This window comes from Sciurus carolinensis, chromosome 1 (genome assembly GCF_902686445.1).
Source record: "Sciurus carolinensis chromosome 1, mSciCar1.2, whole genome shotgun sequence".
Taxonomy (NCBI): domain Eukaryota; kingdom Metazoa; phylum Chordata; class Mammalia; order Rodentia; family Sciuridae; genus Sciurus; species Sciurus carolinensis.
This window is the reverse complement of record NC_062213.1, coordinates 97,577,358-97,599,388: the sequence shown is the minus strand read 5'-3', so window position 1 is coordinate 97,599,388 and position 22,031 is coordinate 97,577,358. Positions and strand designations below refer to the sequence as shown.

At 43.1% G+C, this 22,031-nt stretch overlaps 1 protein-coding gene across 1 annotated transcript; it reads right to left on the bottom strand.

The window, feature by feature from the left end:
• Positions 1-3,069: 3,069 nt before the first annotated feature.
• S100a10 (S100 calcium binding protein A10) lies at positions 3,070-12,943 on the bottom strand. The gene is made up of 3 exons (XM_047548263.1): positions 12,877-12,943; positions 6,335-6,487; positions 3,070-3,464 (listed from the first exon to the last, which is right to left on the bottom strand). Exons 2-3 carry the CDS (start codon positions 6,464-6,466, stop codon positions 3,303-3,305), a joined length of 294 nt encoding a protein of 97 aa, XP_047404219.1. The 5' UTR covers positions 6,467-6,487; positions 12,877-12,943; the 3' UTR covers positions 3,070-3,302.
• Positions 12,944-22,031: the final 9,088 nt, after the last annotated feature.

The following is a 22,031-nucleotide window of genomic DNA, read 5'->3' as shown; positions in this document are numbered from 1 at the left end:
AAATATCTTTGTGCATGAATTTCATAAGTGTTTTTGATTACTTTGTTAAGATAGATTCCTAGGGATAAAAATTCTGGATCAAGTGGAGTTGGGGAAGGGGATCAGGCAGAGGTAGGAAGAGAAGGAAAGGGAAGGTACTAGAGAACAAAATTGACCGGATTATAGTTATATTGTGTGCCTGTATGAATATGTAACAATGAATCCCACTATTATGTATAATTATGATGCACCAATAAAAACCTTTTTAGAAAACAAAATGAAAAAAAATTGCTCAAAGAAACGATTTTGAAGGGTCCCAGTACATATTGCTTTTGTCTTCCCCAAATGTTGTGTAGAGTACATTCCTATCAACAGTGACTGCGGGTGCCCATCACATGCCACCTTTGCCAGTGCTTTGTTGTGTTATTTAACTTTTTGTCTACTTTACCTATTATCTTTGAACCTAGTTTGTAATCTCCTCCAGCAAGCACTGTGGCCATCTGACTCTTTGATACCTGCCACAGAACTTTCCTGGGAGTCACTCACATGGTAGCCCTTGTTAATATTTGTCACAAGAATGACTTCTATTTACAGTTATCCTTCTGTTGCTAAGAATTGGAGAAGTCACCTGAACAATCACTTTCAAATTGGTCAAATTGAGAGGGAGGTTTATAGACTTGTCCTTGGTCTCCCAGAGAGACTGATTGGGGAGAAAAGTATTAAATCACAAGAGAATTGCCTGATGTTAAAGGGACATTGGACAAGGGAATGGGTCCAACAGGGAAAACAAACTCTTTCAGGGTCAGTTCTGCAGTGTTTTTGAAACTGACTGTCTGCACTGCTATCTGTTTTTCCTTCATAATGGGTGTGGAGAGGGGCGGGATCTGCTTTTACAACTCAGTCATGTAGCAGAATGAGTGGAATTTTCCAGAGGGTTCCTCTTGTTGGATATTGGCATAATTGCAGCTTTGCCCTCTGGGAGCTATTAGGCTGCAGCCCTGAAGCCTAGACAGCTATTTTAGCAGGTCAGATTGTGGGAGCTATGTGTTTTTGTTGGCACAAAGGGCCATGTAGGATTTCAAACCATAAATACCATTTTTATTTTCCTTGCACTAGCTCCCTACTAAGTGCTTTGAATGGGGCTAAAGTGAGGAAAGTGTCACCCCTTCTCTCCCAACACACACACACACACACCCATCCCAAATCAGTGACTTGGAAGATTCCCTGGCAATGGGCACTTTCCTGAAGGCCAGGGTCTTTGGTAATCTGGTGGGAATGACATATTGCTTCAGGATTTCCCCAAATCTACATGCCCACTGTGAAGATGAATTGATATTTCTTTTTCTGTCCCCTAGAGCCTTCTCTTCTTGGGACAGTTGTCTTTCTGTTGTCAGATAAAGTCTTGGAGTGTGAAAGTTTACAGGGTTGGGATCATCTGAGCCCATAATCATAATTCCCTGTGTTAGTTTTATATGCCTTTTGTGAATTGACCGCTAATCTTCACTGTATCCAGTAAACACAGTTCCCCTCGGGGCAGGCAAATCTGACCTGATACACATTCTCACAGATGAGAGATTGTTTGCCTTGACATGATGGGTCAATTCATTCCTTTATTCTCTGTACCTATAGAAGAGGTTACCTTTTAGGACCTCCTTGCCCCAGAACGATAGTTTCTTTAACTTACAGGTTGGAAGACTTCTTACAATTAAGAATCATCACTGTGCCCAATAAGGTAGAGCAGCAGGCTAACTCTCCATGTGCAGAGACTGGAAAATGTAAAACTTTCCCCCCAGACTCCCTTGCAGTTAGGGTTTTGGTGTGCTTGAGTTTCTGTCAACCAGATGTGCTTCCTTGAGACTTGGATGTGGAACTAAGTCATGTGGAAAGAGGCAGGGCAAGGGGCATCTGTGTTTGCCTCTGTGGACTGTGTTATAACTGGTTCTAGAGCTACCAGCTATGGCAATGGTTTCTCAGTTCAGTTGGCAGCTTCCTGAGCCTTGGTGGCTCAGCTTTTGAGCATAGATTTGGGAGTCATTTTTGAAGTTGATCTAGGTTAGTTGTTTTAGCTAGGGAATTCCACTCCACTATTTAACACTCCTGTAACAAATCCTTCCATTGACACAATCCTACAACTACAAAGTTATAAAATCTTGTGCATTTGTTGACTGAGACAAAATAAAATGATTGAAATTTTATCCTTGACTTTATTATGAATCTTTCTCCAAAGTTAGCTTTAAACTATTTGTATGCTTTTCCTTGCAATGGGAGGTGACTATACTTCCCAGGTTTACAAGAAAGTTTTTCCTGGAATTACAATTGATGTATCTGATCACAGAAATGAATGTTTCCACCTTTTTTTCTTTTTACCTAACTGAAACAATGTAATGGGTCAATTTATGGAATTCATATATCATCTCTCCATAATAATATTAATATATTAACATATAATGTATATATATATATATACACACACACATATGTATATACATGTGTATATATACAGCAGACTGTAATAGGTACAGAAAAAGGCAAGGGAAGTATTTGTAATTGATCAAGCCATCAGTACTGGCACTTCATTTTCAACAAAAGATCTGCACCCTGTATATAAGTCATGCCTAGATATTTCCTGACACCTGGGAGTTGACTCAACAGAGGTTAATATGGCATTATTGCTGAGGAATCATACTACGCCCTCCCTCCATTGGTTCTCTTATGGGCTTATTTTTGCCCTAGAGTTTGCTGAAACTTGGCTATGAAAAATGGGTTTGGACATTTAAGGCATCCTGGTTGAAAAGCAATGAATTTAATTGGGCAAGACATGCTCAGTTATTATAAAATCAGAATGTGTTCCTGCAGAGCCCTCTCATACCACTTGCAGTTTTGGTCCTTCATCTAGAAGAATAACAGGACAGAGCAATTAGATAAGTTAGACTCCAAGACTAAATGGAAATTGCTTTCTCATTTTGTAGGTTCTGTGGAAAGGCTTTCTGTTTGAAAGGCTCTGGTATGTGCTGGCTACCTAAGGGCATACTTATTTTAAGCAGGGAATCAACATTTCAGAAGTATCAATGAACATGCTATCTCAAATTCAGAACTAGAAAAAAAAAAAGACTTTATTTATTGAGGGCAAAAGGATGCAAACAATACAAAAATCAAAAGCTTTAACTTTCTCTGCTTGTTGAATGGGAGTTGGATGTTATTTGCACATTTTCTAAGGGTCCTGATCTCTCATGAAATCTTTATACAAGGGGAAGTTGTGGGGCAGATTCCTTAAGCAACCCTTTGGGAGAACTCTATCAGGATGGGAGTAATTGCTGGATTTTTTACTTCTTTCCCTTCTGTTTCATGTGTACTACAAAATAGTCATTGCATGCAATGGTGAGGCCTGCGATTAGCGAAAAGAAGCTCTGGAAGCCCACTTTGCCATCTCTGCACTGGTCCAGGTCCTTCATTATTTTGTCCACAGCCAGAGGGTCTTTTTGATTCTTGGGAAAGAAAAAAGAACAGAGGCAAGAAATATCAGTGAATGATTGCAATGATGAGCTTACCTGATTTGCACCACAGACAGACATGTGCCTAATTTCCCAGTTAATTGGGTCTTCTCTTAGGTCAGAAGTGACCTTCATAAGTCTTGAGGGAAAATTTCAGTAACTTCATATTTATATTCTGCCTAAAAACCACTCTATACTCACCATTTTTTAGTTTAAACTTACATTCTCTTAATAAATTGTTTTTCCTCATAGTGTGATCCAATCCTTTATAAAGGAAACTCCTTATGAAAAGAACTCATAAGATTATTAGGGAATAAGCTTCAGATCATTGCTATTCCTATCTTAAGGAGGTGTAATGATGCCATGGGGTATTTCAGGTTTTGAGAAGTTGGATAGACAGCTCTCTTTTCTCTTTGGCATAGCTGAAGCCAAGCTAGTGTGACATCACATCACATTATCCATATGACCTTGAGTAAGTCATGTAGCTTAGCATACTTTCCTGTATCAACTATGAATGGAGGAGTCTGGCCTGCAGTGTCATCCCTGGGATCCCTTCCATTCTTTGAGTTGGTGAGTCTATGCCATACTGTACTCTTCACTAGATGCTGTACATTGGACGACTTCAAAAGGAATATGTATGGTGGACTCATATGCCAGGTATGAATGTATGAGGCAGTCATGGGCAAGCAAGATCCTATTGGCTTTCATCATGCTTCCATGGTGATTGGCTTGATCACTTCTTCTCACAGTGATGCTAATTAGAAGTGGGAAAGTGATGTTTCTCTTATAGGGTCCACGCCATCAACCAGAGAGAGAACCAAGGCCCATTTGAGGTTGTTAAAAGGCTCAGGTAAAGTATTAATGGATTCCAGTGACTAAACATCCGAGCAAGGGAACTGATACTCAGCGATTCAAGTGTGCTGGAAGTTTATATTATGCTCAGAAATCCCTTAAGGTAAAGCAACCACATTTCCTAGATGACAACTTCTATCCTAAGCAATCAACTAAAACCTGTTCCATGCACCTCATTCTGGCGTCGCTTCCAGCTTCCTGGCTGTGGTCAGGAGTGACATTGGATTGTATGACATAAGGGATCTACTTCAGAACAAAATGTTCTGTTAGTGCAGTGTGTGTGTGTGTGTGTGTGTGTCTGGAAAGATGATCCTGTTTCTGGAATAAATCACCCTGCCATGTTCAGCACTCCACACTGCTCACACCCTTTATGTTTCTCACGCCACATGTCTTTAGAGAGGAAAGGTCTGTGTCTTAAACAAATGTATTCTGACTTCTAACTTATTCAACAACATGATTAACAAGTGTTTAACAAGTTTTAACAAGTTTTAGTGTTGAGAACCCCTTGGTCCATGGGATGGGCTGGTTCACGCTGAGCACATTTTGTTCTTGTATACTATGCTAGCCTAAAAGATCACAGAAAGTGAAAGCGATCTTGCAGATAAATCACACCCATCCCTCTCAGTTTACAGAGGAGGGAACTGGGTCCCAGAGAGCTGAAGCCTCTTGCCCATTGGAAGTCAGGCCACAGCCAGCTCTTCTAACCCCATATAATACTTTCTTTATTTTGTTTCTCCTATAATACTTTCATAGTATTCAATACTATTTAGTAAGCAAATGAATAAAAACAGCATAGAGATCTGCAACAGCAGAGTAACAATATTCTAGCTTAGTATGGGATAGCACTGTGGTGACTGCAGGTCAAACAGAGGAGTTCAGTTATTTGTTTAACCATTATTGATGATGTGTAAAAAAATTGTTCTGCAGAGCTCCATGTTAATTGATCTAGGACTTAAGGGCTTGACAAATGTGCTATTTGCCAGGCAGATGATAAGAGGCAGGACCCAGCCTTTGTTATCACTTCCCTTCACCCTTGGGGGGCTAATGCATTATACAACACCCAGAACGGAATGATCCTTTCAAGTGACTACAACTGTGGCCAGGGAAGACTGGCTTTCATTTCAATCTACTGTGGGATCAGCAATGTTTCATCTTGGTTGCACATTAAATTTAAAAAAACATATCTTGAGGGCTTACAAAGTCAAAGGACAACTGTGCCCAGTGGCCAAATGTCCTGAGTGATGTATATGGGTTGATGGCAGTCCTCTTCTCATCTTCAGGGTTGCTCAGTCTAACATAGTGAGGCATAAACTCAACTGTGCTTCTATGCTCTATAGCATTTTCAGTGTGAAAAGCAGTTATTTCTGGAGTGCTTGGTTCTTATTCAGCAGAAGATTGACACTGTTCCTTTAGACTAGAGTTGAAAGAAGAGGGAGAAAAAATAATACCTCTTTTGTCTGAAAGAATTTAAGAAGGGAGATTTGAGGTAGAAGTGTAGTTTGGCAGTAGAGCACTTGCTTAGTATGTGTGAAGTACTGTGTTTACTTGCAGCGTGTGCATGCACACACACATGCGCACACACACACCGACACACACACGCACAGAGATTCAAGTTGTTAAAAGTGGAATATGACCAGGATGTGGCATCTCCAGCATCAGGTTTATGAACTTGAAGGTGGCCATGCCCTGGTTGAATACTCTCTTGTGAAAAGCTTTCTTTCCCCCATGTTGTTTCAGTGGGTGCCGATAACTCCAGATGGAATTTTCTAGCAAACACTCATGTAGTGGTTATTTGTGTGTAGTCCTATTTCATCTGCAGGTTGTAGGCTTCTTGAGGGCAAGGGCTGTCTCTTCTTTATTTTGTTTACCCTATAATACTTTCATAGTATTCAATACTGTTTAGTAAGCAAATGAATAAAAACAGCTTTCTAGTAGTGACCTCCACTGGGAAGGGAAGGAAAAGGAAGTACTGATTTTTACATCTGGTTCTTTCTGAACCTTTCAATACTTACTTCCAAAAATCCAGGGAACTCCTTTTCCATGAGTACTCTCAGGTCCTCCTTGGTTAAATAGCCTTTATCTCCGGCAAATTTGTGAAATGTAAACATCATGGTTTCCATGGCGTGTTCCATTTGAGATGGCATTTTGATGAAGTCTGTTGAAACCTGTTAAAGGATGTAAAGAAACCCAGTTCACATTAACTTTTATGCCAAATGTACAGTTAGTCTTGAGAATAATTGGAAAGAGGGTGATTAGATAATCCATTTGATACTTTTTTGGGGGGCGGTACTAGGGATTAAACCCAGAGATGCTCTACCACTGAGCTACATCCTTAGCCCTTTTTAAAAAATGTAATTTTATTTAATTAAAAATTTTATTGGTGCATTATAATCATACATAATAGTGAGATTCATTATTCTATATTCATATATTCACATGACATTTTTTTTTTTTTTAGATACGGTCTCTAGTTGCCCAGGTTGGTCATGAACTTTTGAACCTCCTGCCTCAGTTTTCCAAGTTACTGGCATTCCAGGTGTGCACCACCACACCTGGTTTCATTTGATTCTTTACAGCTGTAAAACTCAATGTGTCTAAGGACCAAGTTATCCCAGTTTTTGGGTTTCTTGCTGGTAGAAATAAGCCTGAATGAGGGATCTGTCAGGTTGCCAGCTAATTCTGCATAAATCACATAATAAAGAATACAATCTAATCATTTGGAAAAAGAAGATCAGGGTATCTCTTTTTTTTTTTCCAGGTGCAGGGATTGAACCCATGCTTAACCACTGAGCTACATCTCCAGACCTTTTTATTATTACTTTTTCTATTTTTTATTTTGAGGCATGGTCTCACTAAGTTGCTTAGGGCCGCACTAAGTTGCTGAGGCTGGCTTTGAACACGTAATCCTCCTGCCTCAGCCTCCCAGGTCACTGAGGATCTCTCATTTTAACTGACAAAGCACCCACTGAAAGACCACATACTTCTTTGTTTCTCTTGGTGCTGGCAAATGAGACTCTTAGACATGGCTGAACACCAACAGCCTACACAGTCAAGACTGGTTAACATGAAACCTTTGATCCTCCAAGCTTAACATAGGAACCTGGTTCAGTCTGATTCTAAGATTTGGAAATCTGCTTACAGATGAATTTGTCCACTGGACAAGTATTTCTTGTTATTTGCTCTGAATTTGTTATTTATTGCAATAAAGACACTTGAATCTCTGACAATAAAATGCAGCTGCCCTATCTGAAATCAAGCTCTCCAAATTTCAATATTTAGTTCACTTGAGAAGGAATACGTAACAGTATATCCTAACTCCTTTGGGGGCCTGACATATTTTTAGCAGTACTAGACAGAAGAGCTGCTCTCACAGGTGCAGTGGGACAGCAGGAGGGTTTTATCAGGATGAAGATGAAGATAGAAAGGAAACAAGTCAGATCACTGTATTCAGGTATAATGTACTAGGGGCATGTCTTATTAAAACTCCAAGTGTCTGGTACTTAATAGGAACTCAGTGGGTTTTGGATTAACAGAGAAGCTTTGACTAACATCACCTAAAATCACTATTGGACAGGACAGAGGTGAACTTGATTGGAGATTGAAATATACTACCAAAAAAAAAAAAGTCACAATAGGCTTTGAATATAAGTGGAAGGAGAGGCTGGTGACTTCCCTTGCTGAAGAGCGAGTGCCAACAGGAAACTGAAATATGCTTCTGTTCAGTTCCTGCTGCTGATAGATGCCTGTTCAACACAGATCCCTTTATAAATGCTTTCTTTTATAGAGTGAAAGGTGGAAATGGTGAACATTAGGATTGAGTAATTATATTTAAGAATTGTAAATTCTACTCCTTAATCTCTAGAACCACACGAGACCCAGCATGCCAAAGAATGCTACTCTAGAGAATGCTATAAACCAGAATCTGGCATGATTCATCTGGAAAGCAGTTGGAGATAGAGCAAATTCATGCTTCAAGGTCCACTGTGAGATGAATTGCAGGGGAACCACACCCCTTTACCTATCTTCCTACACAGTCCAAATCTGGCTCATCTCCCAACCCCCACAAGGGTTTCTGATGGTGGGCCTAGAGGGAGTCTGCCTTTCAGGATTGGTCTGGAAGTCCAGCGACAAAAGAGAAGTGAATTAAGTGAATTACTTAAAGGTGGGATTCCACCTCAGTACTTACTTCAGGAAAGGAGTCAGACACCACAGAGGTTTAAAAATAGCTGTGCCTAAGTTCAGAGCTGTAGAGCATTTCCTGACCAATACCCTAAGATCCCAGAAATCAGAATGAGTGGCACTTTCTCCATAAGACAGCAGGAGAAGAGTGCACTGCAAAGTCAGAAAAGAAAGGAAAATAGACTAATTTAGGAACTCCCAAGAAGTACAAGTTGTAAGGTGAAACCCTGGCCACACTTGATCATCTTCAGTCTACCTCCCCCTTCGAGCAATACTCAGGTCTGAGGTCACTCCAATCCCACCCCTTCCATGACTCCTTGGTCATGAAGCCATGGAGCTTTCCTCTGGGAAACTGGGTCCTCCCTTCCCTGACTCCACTGGAGATGTTTTATCCAGCAGTCAGAGAACTCCCTGCTTGTCCAGTAGACCTTCTGCAATAAGATTGCTGAACAGGGGCTAGCCAGAAGGTAAAAAAAGCATGGAAAACCAGAGAAGCCTGAGTTTCAGCACGCAGAGGGCACTGGTCAGGCTACAAGCAAGGAACTATGTTTGGAAGGAGCCTGTAATTCCAGCGACTTGGGAGGCTGAGGCAGGAGGATAGCAAGTTCAAAGCCAGTCTCAGCAACTTAGTGAGGCCCTAGGCAATTTAGTGAGACCCTGCCTTAAAAAAAAAAAAAATTGGGGGATGTGGCTCAGTGGTTTAGCACCCCTGGGTTCAATCCTCAGTATTAAAAAATAAAATCATGAAGGAAAAGGGGAGAAATGCTGTGATAACTGTTCTCTGGACTAGAGGATCAATTTCATCATCCTCCAGCCCGCAGCCCATAGTGGTGGCTGGGTAGAGTCAGTCCCACAAGGATCTCCCTCCTTGGGCAGGGCTTGCCAGGCTGGGTTGATTGCAGCGCTGACCTTTGGTTACTGAAGCCAAAGATTTTCAGGGATGTGAATCTGGCATTTACTCCCACTCAATACCTGCAGCAGGGTGGGTCTCCCGCTTCCTTGCTAGATTTACTTTGGTTAGAGGATCTTAGGACTAGGGCTGAGGCAGCAGCACTTTTTGGTGCCCCCAACAACCTTCTTCTAATACTTGAAACACTTGATCACATTTAATTGCTCACCTTAGATTTAAGTTCCTTTTGGTCAAGAAGGGTGAATCATCCACAGACCACTAAATATTTATTAAATGAGTGAACGAATGCATCAAACAATCCGGTTGACAGTAGACTATTCAGACTTAGGCTCTGAACACCTTGTGGCTCAGAGCTCATTTGGAAGAGGGAGATCTAGGAAGGGTCAGGCAAGGGGCCCCCAAAGAATTCATCTATGAATGGAACTGTGGAGTACAAAGGAGAGCACATTCCAGACCCAAATGAAAGAAAATGTGTCCTGCTAAACAGGTCTGGTCAGACTTCTCACTCCTGCTGTTTTCTCATGCTTTTATTCAACCCACCTCTACTTCGTGCTTCTTTAGCTTTGCTGCTTCCTAGGAGTAGCAGGGAAGCAGAAGTCCCCCTTAGAAAGGTGTCTGCTTCTGAGTAATCCCAAATGTTTGCTCTGGACCTATACCCACATCCAGGTGATCATTTCCAAGAGGAAACTTCTAAGGAGCAAGAGGGTCTGATTTACTTTGCCAGGGTGTCAGTAAAAACAAACATATGTGAGTTAAAATGTTTGAGGTTTTAGTGATTGTGAAAAAGTTTTGTGTGTGTGTGTGTGTGTGTGTGTGTGTGTGTGAAAATTGAACCCAGAGAGTATTTTTTTTCCCCCAGAGGGTATTCTTGAATTTGATCCCTAAAGGGAATTTGGAGAGAAATGAGTTGAGGCAATGGATCTGGATCCAGGCTGTCTTTTCAGCAAATAAAACTTGCTCACTAAAAACTAGACAGACAGTAAGGAAAAAAGTTCCAAATGCAATTCAAAAGAAAGAAAAAACTCAGAAACTTCCTTTAACCCAACCAAGTACATCTATTTTGCCTTGAAGAATTGCCAGACATCAGCCTAAATCAGTCAACAATAGCTATTGTGAATACAGCTAAGTATTGCAAGTGGTTATTATTTAGTGAAGTGATGAGAAGGGCTGAAATTGTTAAAAGTAAGCAAATTCTTTCTTTTTGCTTTTGATGTGAGATTCCTAAATTCTCCTAGGAAAATGAGAAACTTAAGAAAGATCCTAAAAATTTAGTCTAGTTTTTCCAACACTGAGTTCTAATTTATACATTATAATCCTGAAAGAATGTCATTGTTTCCCTCAACTTTATGCTTTAAAAGACTGGACTGTGTCCAAGGGCATACTGAGTGGGTAGTGCTCTAAAAAGTCACATTTTTTTTGAGCTGTCAGTGGAAAGTCGGGAGGTACCCAGCCTCAGCCCCACCCAGCCCAAGGTCTAACAGCACGTGGGTGGCTGCTCATAGGCCGAGGCCAGACATGGCAGTACAAGGGTTCAACTGATGTTGTACCTAAGAAAAACCAGGGAAGAACATCACCAGAAACCAGAGTGAGACCAAACAGTTGTTCGATGCCCAGTAGACTTAGAAAATTTGAAGAACTGAAACAAGACACTTCAAATGTTGGATCAAGGACCACCATGAAGAAACTACTCTCTGGTGGTCACAGAACATATACACCATTTAGAAGGGGTGATTAAATAGAAACTGGGTAGGAATTTGTGGGGACAGGGCAGATGAAGGAATTTCAAATGAGTTATATGAACTCATTCCTGCAACCACTGGCATTTTATCTTTTGTAATTACTAAAACACACTGGAGGCAAAGATCATTGATTGGGTGTTTCCATGAGCCTGTCCTCACCTGAAGTTCAAGATATAAAAATCCAGTCCTTGAGGCTAAAACTCAAATTTCAGAGGAAAAAAGAATTCTGCATCAACTGCAAACCTCTTAATGGGAAAGCTCCTTACCAAGGAAAGCCAGCTGCTAGGCAGCATATGGCCGATAGCCTGGCTGATAACCTAGCAGCGGTCTCACCACAGCCCTGCCCAATTAAGTATTACCCAAACCAGCAGCTCAGTCAAGAAACCTCTTCTTCAGATTGGCCTCCAGTCTTGGTGTGACTCACTTCCTCTTGGAAAATGCCCTCTAAGATGGCACAGTTCCTCTTTTCCTTCAGGGAGTGTTCTGTCCATACCATCCGCAGAGAGTATCTGCAACTAGCAGGGCCACACCCACATGGTCTCACAGCTGAGTCACAGGCCTCAGATCACCAGGAGAATCCTGGAACCCTCTGTGCTAACCTCGCCCAGTAGAATGCTTCCAGCTTCCCCTGGAAGGGACTGGAAGGGTGACGTGGGTTGGGGGTAGGGGTGGCGTGGGAGGGGGGAACCAAAGGGAGGTGGAATTAATGTGTTCCAGAATCTGGCTCAGGGCCTGGCTTTGCCGGCCTGTAGCTGCTCAGCTCTCCTTACCACCCCTACCCAGCATGATAGAATTCCTGGTTTCAGTTAGGCAGAGCCTGCCTGAGGCTGAGCAGTGCGGGATCCAGGGTTGGAGAGAGAGCCATTCCTTTGCCCAAGCTCGGGCTGTGAACCAGGTACCAATGGTACTTCTGTCTCTCTCACTGCAAGAGGTCAGGGTAATTTGGGATTTCAAGATCTTTCACCGCGCCTGCTTTCCCCCTTTTTGGTCCATGTACTTAAGATAGTGAGTACAGAAACCGCTTCGCATATTCTTTCCGTCATCGCCCCTACACCCCCGCAATGCTTTATAAAGAAAATAAATAGATGCTTGCCTCAGCGGTAAGACCTTTCCCGTCTAGCCGATCAAAAACAGGAAGCTCAACCTGCAGCATGTGTTTAAACCAAGAATTTAGTATTCTTTAGGAAGGGTATCCTCCAGTTGCCAAGTCGCCCAACCCTCCTGTAGTCTGCTGGGGTAGTCCGACTGGGAGGAGGCTACAAACATTTGGACTGAGGTCAGTCTGCAGCCAAAACCCACAGTGCAACATGCCAGCCAGGCCAGGGCGAGACGGGTTCGCATAACTTGGGAGACTAATCGCAAAGTAGGAAAGTGGGGAGTGAAGAACCGCGAACTGAAAGGAAGGAGATCAGAGGTCCAGGAGCGCCAATTACCAAGACCCTGAAGTAAATGACAAGTATCCCCTTCTACGGTCCGCGTGGGTTTGGGGGCAGCAGCGCTTGGGCTGCGGAGGGCGCTGCTCGCCTGGCCTGGGTGTGGCCTGCCGCGCTGCGCATCGAATTCCCCGCCAGTGGCTTCCCGGTCAGTGGCTCCCCGTCCTGGCCCGGCGGTGCCGGGGGCACCTAGAGAAGCCGGCCGGGCCGGCCAACGCTGCCGGAGGCGAGGCCTCCCCAAGGGTTAGATCCCCGGCTGGAGACTGCCTGGGAGCGCGCGGCCCCGAACTCACCTTGCAAGGGAAGCGCGGCACAGACGTTCGGCTAGCAGAGCACAGCGTACTGTGAGCCTTTGTAAGAGAGGTGGGTGGGGAGAGGCTGGAGGCGTGGGGCAGCCGAGCAGGAGGAGCCTAGCTGGCGGTCCGGGCCGCGGCGCTCCCCACCCCCTTCTCTTCCTGCACACCCCCCCCCCCAAACACACACACACACACACACACACACACACACACACACACGGACAAGTGCTGCTTACACACCCTTCTCTCGCTCTGCAAAACCACCTCACCGCCACTCCCAGGGAGAGCCCTCTTGTAAACTTCCCTTCGAGTTTCCCTACTGTGTTTCAGGACATTCCCACTCTAGGCCATGCCCTTCCTCTCAGGTTTGGTTTTAAAAAGTGGGTGAGCGTGGAAATAAAAAACCCAGCAGTGCTGCGGGTGGGGCGCCCTGGCCCAGAACCAGAGGCAAGCGGCTCTTCAGTAGCCTACAGGTCTAGGAATTATTTTTTAGATGACACGACAGGGAGGAACACGTGGAGTCCTAATGACTTTGAAGGCACTGGGACTTGGCTGTTCGCAGATCTGGCCCTCTGAGGGCAGTTGTGGGGTGGGGGTCTCCGCCGCCCACACCTACGGTGGGCGGGCATCTGGAGAAGAAGCCAGGTCCTTGTCCCGCCTGCCCTGCCCTCCTGCAGGGTGGAGAGGGAGGGTGCTGTTTGGCTTGTCAGCTCCAGGGGTGTTACAAACCCTTTGTGGAACAAGAGATTTACTACTCTTTATGTGTGTTTTGCTTGGTCGACAGTTCAGTTTCAGGTATGGTCGAAATGGTTAAAACTAATTTTCCAAGTCTGTATCTTTTTGCTCTGTAATGGTTCTTCTTGACCCTAAAAAAGCACTTTAGAAGAATTTTCTGAAAATTTAGGGGAAACCTTAAGTGTTTCCTAGCGGACGGCTACCCCTCCCCCCATATTTATCTAATTGTGGGTTAAATGCAGACTGCTAGCAGCTGTTGGTGGAAAAGAGCCCAGTCCCAAATTCCGGGGTTTTCCTTTGTTCCCAGGGGAGGTCTTGGGAGGGGTGAGTGATCCCAAAGGAATGAGCAGAGTAGGGGAATCCTCCAAGTGTCACCACGTGACTAATCTTGGCTGTTGCCAGGAAAATCCGACTTGGATTTTGGCTCTCACTTCTTGGGTTCCTGCAACTACGGTACTATTACTAGTCAAGGAGCTAGTTCTTCAAGAACTTCCCATATAATTCCTAGGCCCCAGATTACAGTCACCAGTGCGGGAAATCCTGTATCCCTTTAGTCCCAGGGAAGACACAACTGGATTTAGAATTAGAATGTCTGCCTTTGTCTACTCCTTTTCATTTGATTTCTTCATTTGGTTCACAGATCTTTAGGAATGCTTAATATGTGAGAATTCAGAGATGAATCAGTGTCCTCCCTTGAAGAACTCCAAGACTTACTGGGAGAGAGACAAGCAAAGATTAAAACTCAGTGAAATTAGTGAGTGATACAGGATACTATAATGTCGAGGAGGGTTTTCCAGATCTCTTTAAAATGGTCACAATAATTCCTGGAGAAGAAATTTTTAAAACGACAATAACACTTATTGTGACTTTTTCTTTGAAGCTCAGACTGGACTCCCAACTCCTGTACTCAAGTGATCCTCCTACATCAACTTCCCCATAACTGAGATTATAGGCATGGACCTCTACACCATTTTTTGTTGTTGTTGTTTTGGTGGTGATACTGAGAACTTAACCCAAGGGTGCTCTGCCACTGAGTTATATACCCCCAGCCTTTTAAAATTTTTATTTTGAGATAGGATTTCACTAAATTGCCAAGGTTGGCCTCAAGCTTGTGATTCTCCTGCCTCAGCCTTCTGAATCACTGGAATTACAGGCATGTGTCGCTGCGCCTAGTTTTATTGTGACTTTAATCTGTAAAAAGATTATATTCTTTTTGGGGGGGGGGTGGGTACTGGGGATTGAACTCAGGGGCACTTGAGCCATATCCCCAGCCTTATTTTGTATTTTATTTAGAGACAGGGTGTCACTGAGTTGCTTAGTGCCTCGCTTTTACTGAGGCTGGCTTTGAACTGGCTTTGAACTTGGGATCTTCCTACCTTAGCCTTTGGAACTGCTGGGATAACAGGCGTGCACCACCACACCTGGCAAAGATTACATTCTCATTGTAGAAACCTTGGAAAATATAGTGATTCAAAAAAGAAAATAAGGTTATTCTAAAAAGAATGAGTGTAAGATAAACATTTTTGCATATTTCTTTCTGGTTTTTTTAAGTATATATAATATTTATTTACATGATTGCGATCACACTAATTATAAAATTATGTAGTATTCTTATTCTGTAACACTGTATCTTTACTATTTTCTACATCATTAAATATTTATCAAGCACATTATTTTTTCTTTTTCATTCAAGTAACTATTTTCTTTTCTCCAATCTGCCATCAGGGCACTCAGGACTCTGAGACCCAGGACACTCAGGACTCTGAGGTCCTACTAGGTTTCTGAAACACTGTGCTAAGCACCGAGAGCAGAGTGGTGAACATTTGTGGCCAGCAGGATGGATGCTATGCCTACTCTCATGTGCTTTTTTTTCTTTCTTTGCAGTGCTGGAGATTGAACTGAGGGTCTCTTGCATGCTGGGCAAGCACCCTGCTACTTAGCTACACCTCCAGCCTTCATGTGGCTTCTTAATGATTCTGTGTACTCATAGGTCCTAAAAACTCCAAATATCTGCCATTCTTTTAGTCTCCCTCTGGGAAAAGTGGCCTCAGACATTTCTTTCTCTAGGAAATAATTATACCCTGTCAATCACAGGCATACAGTGAAGCCAGTTCTGCTTTCCTGAAGACAATTGATCAGAGTAGGGACCAGCACCTGAGCTAGATAGAGTTGCCCAGCAAGGATGGCGTCAGAGCAGGCAGTGAAGAGAACATGTGCAGAGTGCAGAGAGGAGCAGACCGAATGGCATTGGAGGAATTAGAACAGAGGGCTGATCTAGCATGGTCCTTGGAATGAAGAGGAGACAATGTCCAAGTGCCCACCAGGCCTGAGATACCTTCCAATGTACAAAATGCTAGGAGCAGGAGAAATTGTTCCACTGGCACAATACCCAGTATTGGGACTTTTCCTACTTTTTGAAGAGACACAGCAACAAAATTCCACTACCCAGTAGCTTTTGACTGTATTGGGTTTGTGGTGGCAGCACAGAGGGTGGGTGGGTCACCAGAAATGTGTGTTCCTCCTTCCATGGGATAGAGTTGTTGGGAAATGGTTCTCAGTCAGGGGTTATGTTCCTAGTTCCCCCTGCACCTATTTGGGACCATGTGACCACTGACAGGAGGAGACTGGAAGTGATGTGTGTCACTTGCAGGCCCAGGCAGCAAGAGGTGACCTTTTCATATTTTTTCTCTACCTGCCAGGATTCTAAGGCTCCGGGGATGGAAGAACCACAGTTAGAAGGAGTCTGGGCTCTAATATCACTGTACGGAGGAAAGCCACTTGCTGAGCAGAAACACCCTCATTGGATGAGATATGTGTCCAGTTATGTGAGAAAGAACCACAGAATTTGGGGGTTTATTTGCTATGACATAACCCTAACAGAGTGGCATTGAGTGCTAGTACTTTTGGCAGCACGTTTGAAAGGATTAACCTGCATATATAATAATTACACTGTTGGACTGATCACAATAGCATAGTGTCACTGAAGAGAACTATTTAAGTGCCCTGACCACGCTCTCCTAGACTCTCCTGGGACTGTGTGCTCACAGTGTGCCTAGTTTCTTCCTGTGTATCAGGTTGCACCCTGCATCACACAGAAACCTGTGCAGCCTCACTCAACATCCTGCCTGCCCAGGCGCTGTGTGAGCATGAATCATAGTTATAGAAACTTTTATCCATCCTTTATGATGTCTCAGTAAAGAGTCACAGCAGTCCTTCACCTCCCTTCATCGAGAATCACTAATTTACAGTGATCTAGTCAAGACTTATTGCTGGCAAACCTAAAAAGAAAGGAAAACAAGCTCTCAAAAAACAAATCCGGCAGGGCATGGTGGCTCACACCTGTAAATCCTTGCAGCTCCAGAGGCTGAGGCAGGAGGATCGTGAGTTCAAAGCCAGCCTTAGCAAAAGCAAGGTGCTAAGCAACTCAGTGAGATGCTGTCTCTAAATAAAATACAAAATAGGGCAGGGTATGTGGCTCAGTGGTCAAGTGTCCCTGAGTTCAATCTCTGGTATCAAAAACAAAAACACACACAAGTGTTACTATACTAGTATATGCTAGTATACCAGAGTAAAATAGGGAGATATTTTAATTGGTTAAGCATTTCCCACATTTTTTTAACATTTAGGTTGTTTCTTTTTTTTTTTTTTTTTCCCCTTTGGTACTAGGGATTGAACCCAGGAGCACTTAACCACTGAGGCACATCCGCAGGCCTTTTTTGTATTTTATTTAGAGACAGGGTCTTGCCAAGTTGCCTAGGGCCTCACTAAGTTTCTGAGGCTGGCTTTGAACTTGTAATCCACCTGCCTCAGCCTCCCAAGCCTCTGGGATTACAGGTGTGCGCCACTGCGCCCTGTGGTTGTTTCTGATTTTTGCTATTATAATTATATATGAAAAGACTACTTGCAATAAACATCTTTACATCTTTGCCTACATGTCTGGTTTGTTCAGAGAGATTCCTACTATGGATTTTTTTTTTTTTTTTTTTTTGTTTATTTGTTTATGGGGATCTTAAAGGACCAGTAGAAAAGAACCACATTCTATGGGGACAGACAGGAGGGAAAAGCATGAGCTCTAGCATGGAATCATGAATTAGTGCATCAATTCCAGAAACTGCCCCCGGTTCTGCATGGAGGGAGTGCAGAATCCCTTAGAGCCTTGGATGGGGATGAGTCCCCACAGGAGGTGCCTTTCCTGGCACCTGTTGAGAAGGTTGGACCTTGTTTCTACTTATTTTTTGCCATTCTGGAAATCAAACCTAGGACTAAACAGGGAGTGAGTGACTCTCCCACTTATCTGTGGGCTCTAGAAAAACCACTTCACCACTGTGAACTGGAGTCTCCTTATGGGTCAAATGGTAGACTCATCTTCTGGAGTGACAGCAAAGACTGAGCCATCTAATGAACATGAAGGCATCCAGCAGGGCCCCAGCTGGCAGCAGGTCCTAGAGAACAAGAAGACCTCCACTTCCTCTGTGTGATTCCCCAACTCTGCAGAGAAGCAGCTTTGAGGAAGCCAAGCAGGGCCTGGCTTGTGTGTGATTTGTGGGTAAACGCCTTTGAAGGACTTCCCTTTGGAGGACTCAGTTGTGGCTGCACTTGCTGTCTCCCTGCTCACTTATCTCTCTAGTAGCAGAAGAACTTGAACGATTGTGGCTTTTTTTTTTTTTAAACACAGAGAAGCTCTTAACTTGAGGTTGGAAACCACCATTTTCTTCTAAAGACAACCTGCAAATTCTACTGATTATAATCCATCTAATATTCACTGAGCACCTACTCACTCCCAGCACGTTTTGGATATTACTGATTTGTCAATGACAAAGACACATAAACATCAGCCCTCATGAACCTTGCATTTAGGGGGAAAGACATAAAATGCAAATAATGAGATACAACTAAAAATTGAAGTTCTGTTGAGTTGTGATGGGAAAAACAAGGATTTGAGTGGGAAAAGAATGGTAGGGACCCCTTTTAGGCAGAAAGTTAGAGAAGGCTGCCCTGAAGCAGGAGCATTCAAACTCAGAGGAAGAAGAGGAACTACGGTTGCTTGTAAAGGAGGGGTGAGAGGGCGTCTTCCAGGTGAAGGGAAAGGGACTTGCAAAAGTTCAGAGGTGGGGTGGAGCTTGGTCAGATAATGGATTTGAAAAACTGCCAGCACACTTCAGTGTATCTGAAGCACACTGAGCAAGGGGGATGGTGGCAGGAGATGACATTAGAGAGACTATATTTACAGGAATCTGGCCAAGACTTCTGGCAATAGAAAAACAAAACAACTACATAACACAATGACTATAAGGGCAGGTTCTGGAGTCTCAGACAGGCTTGGGAGTGAATCATATTTTCTCTGCCAATCATTGGCTATGTGATCCTGGACATGTCTCTCAACCTTTCCAAACCTCAGTTTTCTTCTCTGGAAAATGGACTTGATGGTAGCACCTGTTGCATAGGGATATGATTATAAATGAGAAAATGCTTGTAAGTATGTAGTGGTGTGCCTGTCACATAGGAAGTACTCCATTCATGCTAATTATAGTTATTATTAACAAGTGGCGGGGTGGTTGGAAGCCAGACGAACTTGTGTTGAGTTGAATCCTTGTTCTGCTACATGATTGCTTTGTGCCATGGTTGCAAAGTCTCTGCTGCTTTTTCTTCACCCAGGAAATTTCCTTTCTCTCTCTCCTCATCCCCCGCTCTTTCCCCCTCTCTCTCCCAGTACTGGGGACTGAATCTAGGGCTGCTCTACCACTAAACTATACTCCCAGCCCTTTTTATTAATTATTTTAAGACAGGATCTTACTAAGTTGCTGAAGTTGGTCTTGAACTTGCTATCCTCTTGTCTCAGCCTCATGAGTTGCTGGAATTACAGGTATGTGCCACCTTGCCTGGCTATGGGCTTTAAATTTCTATCCTGGGGACAGGTTAAAATTTGATTATATGGTTTGATTTATATGAAGTCAGCATACAAGAGGAGCCCAACTGCAACTTTTAGGTATTTTGAAATAATCTTTTGAGGTATTTTTGTTGTTTAAAATATGTTCCTAAAATATGCTAACCTATTAATAAAATAACTGCTGAGGCAGGGGTTGAGGTAGGAGACAGAATACAGAATGAAAAGCAGTTATGTTTTGGGTCTGCTTATGTCATGGGTTGGCGTGGATGACAGAGAAAAGATGGAATTTTAGCTGCCTTCTACCATTTTCTAGCTGAACATCCACTTGTCTGAATCCTAGAGCTGGGTGTTGAGGGAACTCTGAAGGAAGTGATGATGGACCACAGACTGCCATCTAGAGTAGGCATTTGCCTTTTTTTTTTTTTTTTTTTTAATTAGAACTTCAGGTCAAATAGTGCTCTAGGCAAAAATGTAGGGGCTGTATCAAAGGGAAATAGTTACTTAATTCACAGACACTCTTTGTTCATTAGTGATATTGGAATGTGCCTGGGCAGGGCTCAGACACACAGAAATTTGACTCTATGGGGCCCCAGTGACTCAAACCCTCTGTGAACTGATGCCTCAGCAAAGTTAGCTAGCAGCTAGCCTGGGGTCGGGTGGGGTGTCCTGGGTAGTCCTTTTGGCTTCTAGCTGAGTGTGCTGGGAAACATTTAAGATCGGATATTTGTACTGAGAAAGGGTGTGTCCTAGCTTTCTGGTTAATGCTGTGGGACCCTCTGGTGGCCACAGAGTGGCTCTGCAGTGGCTTTGCTCTCTCTTGAGTGGCCCAGGCAGAAAAAGGGGCAGGAAGTTGTGTCTGGAATCCAGATGATAGAATATGGGGCTGGGAAGATTACCCGGTTGGCTTGAGATGGAGACTGGGATTTAGGATGGCCCTGCCCCATTTACTCATGACTCTGGTAAGCATTTCTCAGGGTTTGAGCAATAAGTAAGAAAAGTAGTGCTCTATGTACAAGATGCTAAAAACAAAACCAGCACCAGAAAAGAAAGGTGAAGATAGAGATGTTAGGCTGAACTATGTTCAGTGCTAGATGGATCAAAACCTCAATTTGGGTATAGAATTCAACCAGTTTAATTGGTCAATTTTTATTTTTAATTTTTAACCCAGGGCCACTCCAACACCAAGTCACATCCCCAGTCCTCTTTGTATTTTGAGACAGGATTTTGCTAAATTGCCAGGGCCAGTTTTGAACTTGCGATCTTCCTGCTTTAGCTTCTTGAGTAGGTGGGATTACAGGTATGTGCCACCATATCTGGCTATTAGTTTACTTTTAAGTAAATTCATTTAGACAGATTTGAGCATGGATATTATGAAACAAAGTGCCAGCCTATTGGAGGATGTACTTGCTGGTAATTAGTGGGGCATTTTTGAAGTCTATATTGGTCATATCATAGGAGGACAAAAATGTTCTCCATGACTAGTCTACTAAAAATTAACTTAATAATTTTATAGTTCACAAAGCTCTTAAAATCACCTCAAGATGTTGTTTAGGGGCCAGGGGCATAGTTTAGTGGTAGAGCACATATTTAGTATATTTAAGGCTCTGGGTTCAATCCCCAGCACCCCCCAAAAATATTTTAGATTGATTAGTATTATGATTATAATAATATTTTATTGTGGCTTATGTATATTGCAGTATAATTTTTACATATATATAGAATATATTATATATCTACATATAATATATAATATAATATTATTGACTTTTTTCCACCTCCAGCATGGGTGAGGGAAAGGGTTTCTGTTGGAGGGATGGGCTGGCTATATATTAATCACTAAGAAACTTATTTAACAGAACCACAGGAGACAATTATCCTTTGAAGCAAGGGCATGACCTATTGAACCATACCAACCTGGTTTTAATAATAACGGAGGAGCTCACCTTCCTCAGGTACAGGTAAAGGGGGAACCAGGAGGAGCTTCTTCTGTGAGGAACAGGATGGGGTGGAGTTAAGGAAGCCATTTGCTCTAGGGGGTCATCCCAGCAGGATCAGCAAATTCCTAGTGGTGAGTCTCTGCACGGATATCACATACTCCAGGTGATCTGGAACAATCTCTTAATGATTACCAGTTCCTGAAAGCCAGATTTCCGTGTCTCATCCTCACCAACCCTGGTTTTAATTGCTGGTCATAAATGACTCCCCACATGCTATTATTATAATATGTTATACTATATAACCTCTAAGTCTGATCGAACCCCTGTAAGATAGATGCTAAGTCTGATTTTGGATAAGGGACAAAGTAAGTGGGGTTCCTAAGAGTGAACGTACATGTGACCCTACTGGAACTCAGATAAGCCCAGTCTCAAAGTTTCCTTTCTGGTCATATCCCCATCTTTCCTTGGATGGAGCATCAACAGTGGAAGCTGTTTAGGAACATCACCACCACCTGCGCAGGAATATGAGGAATGCTCACAAGTCACTCTGATTTGAGGAAGTCACTCTGATTTGAGGCAGTGTGTGTGGCCAG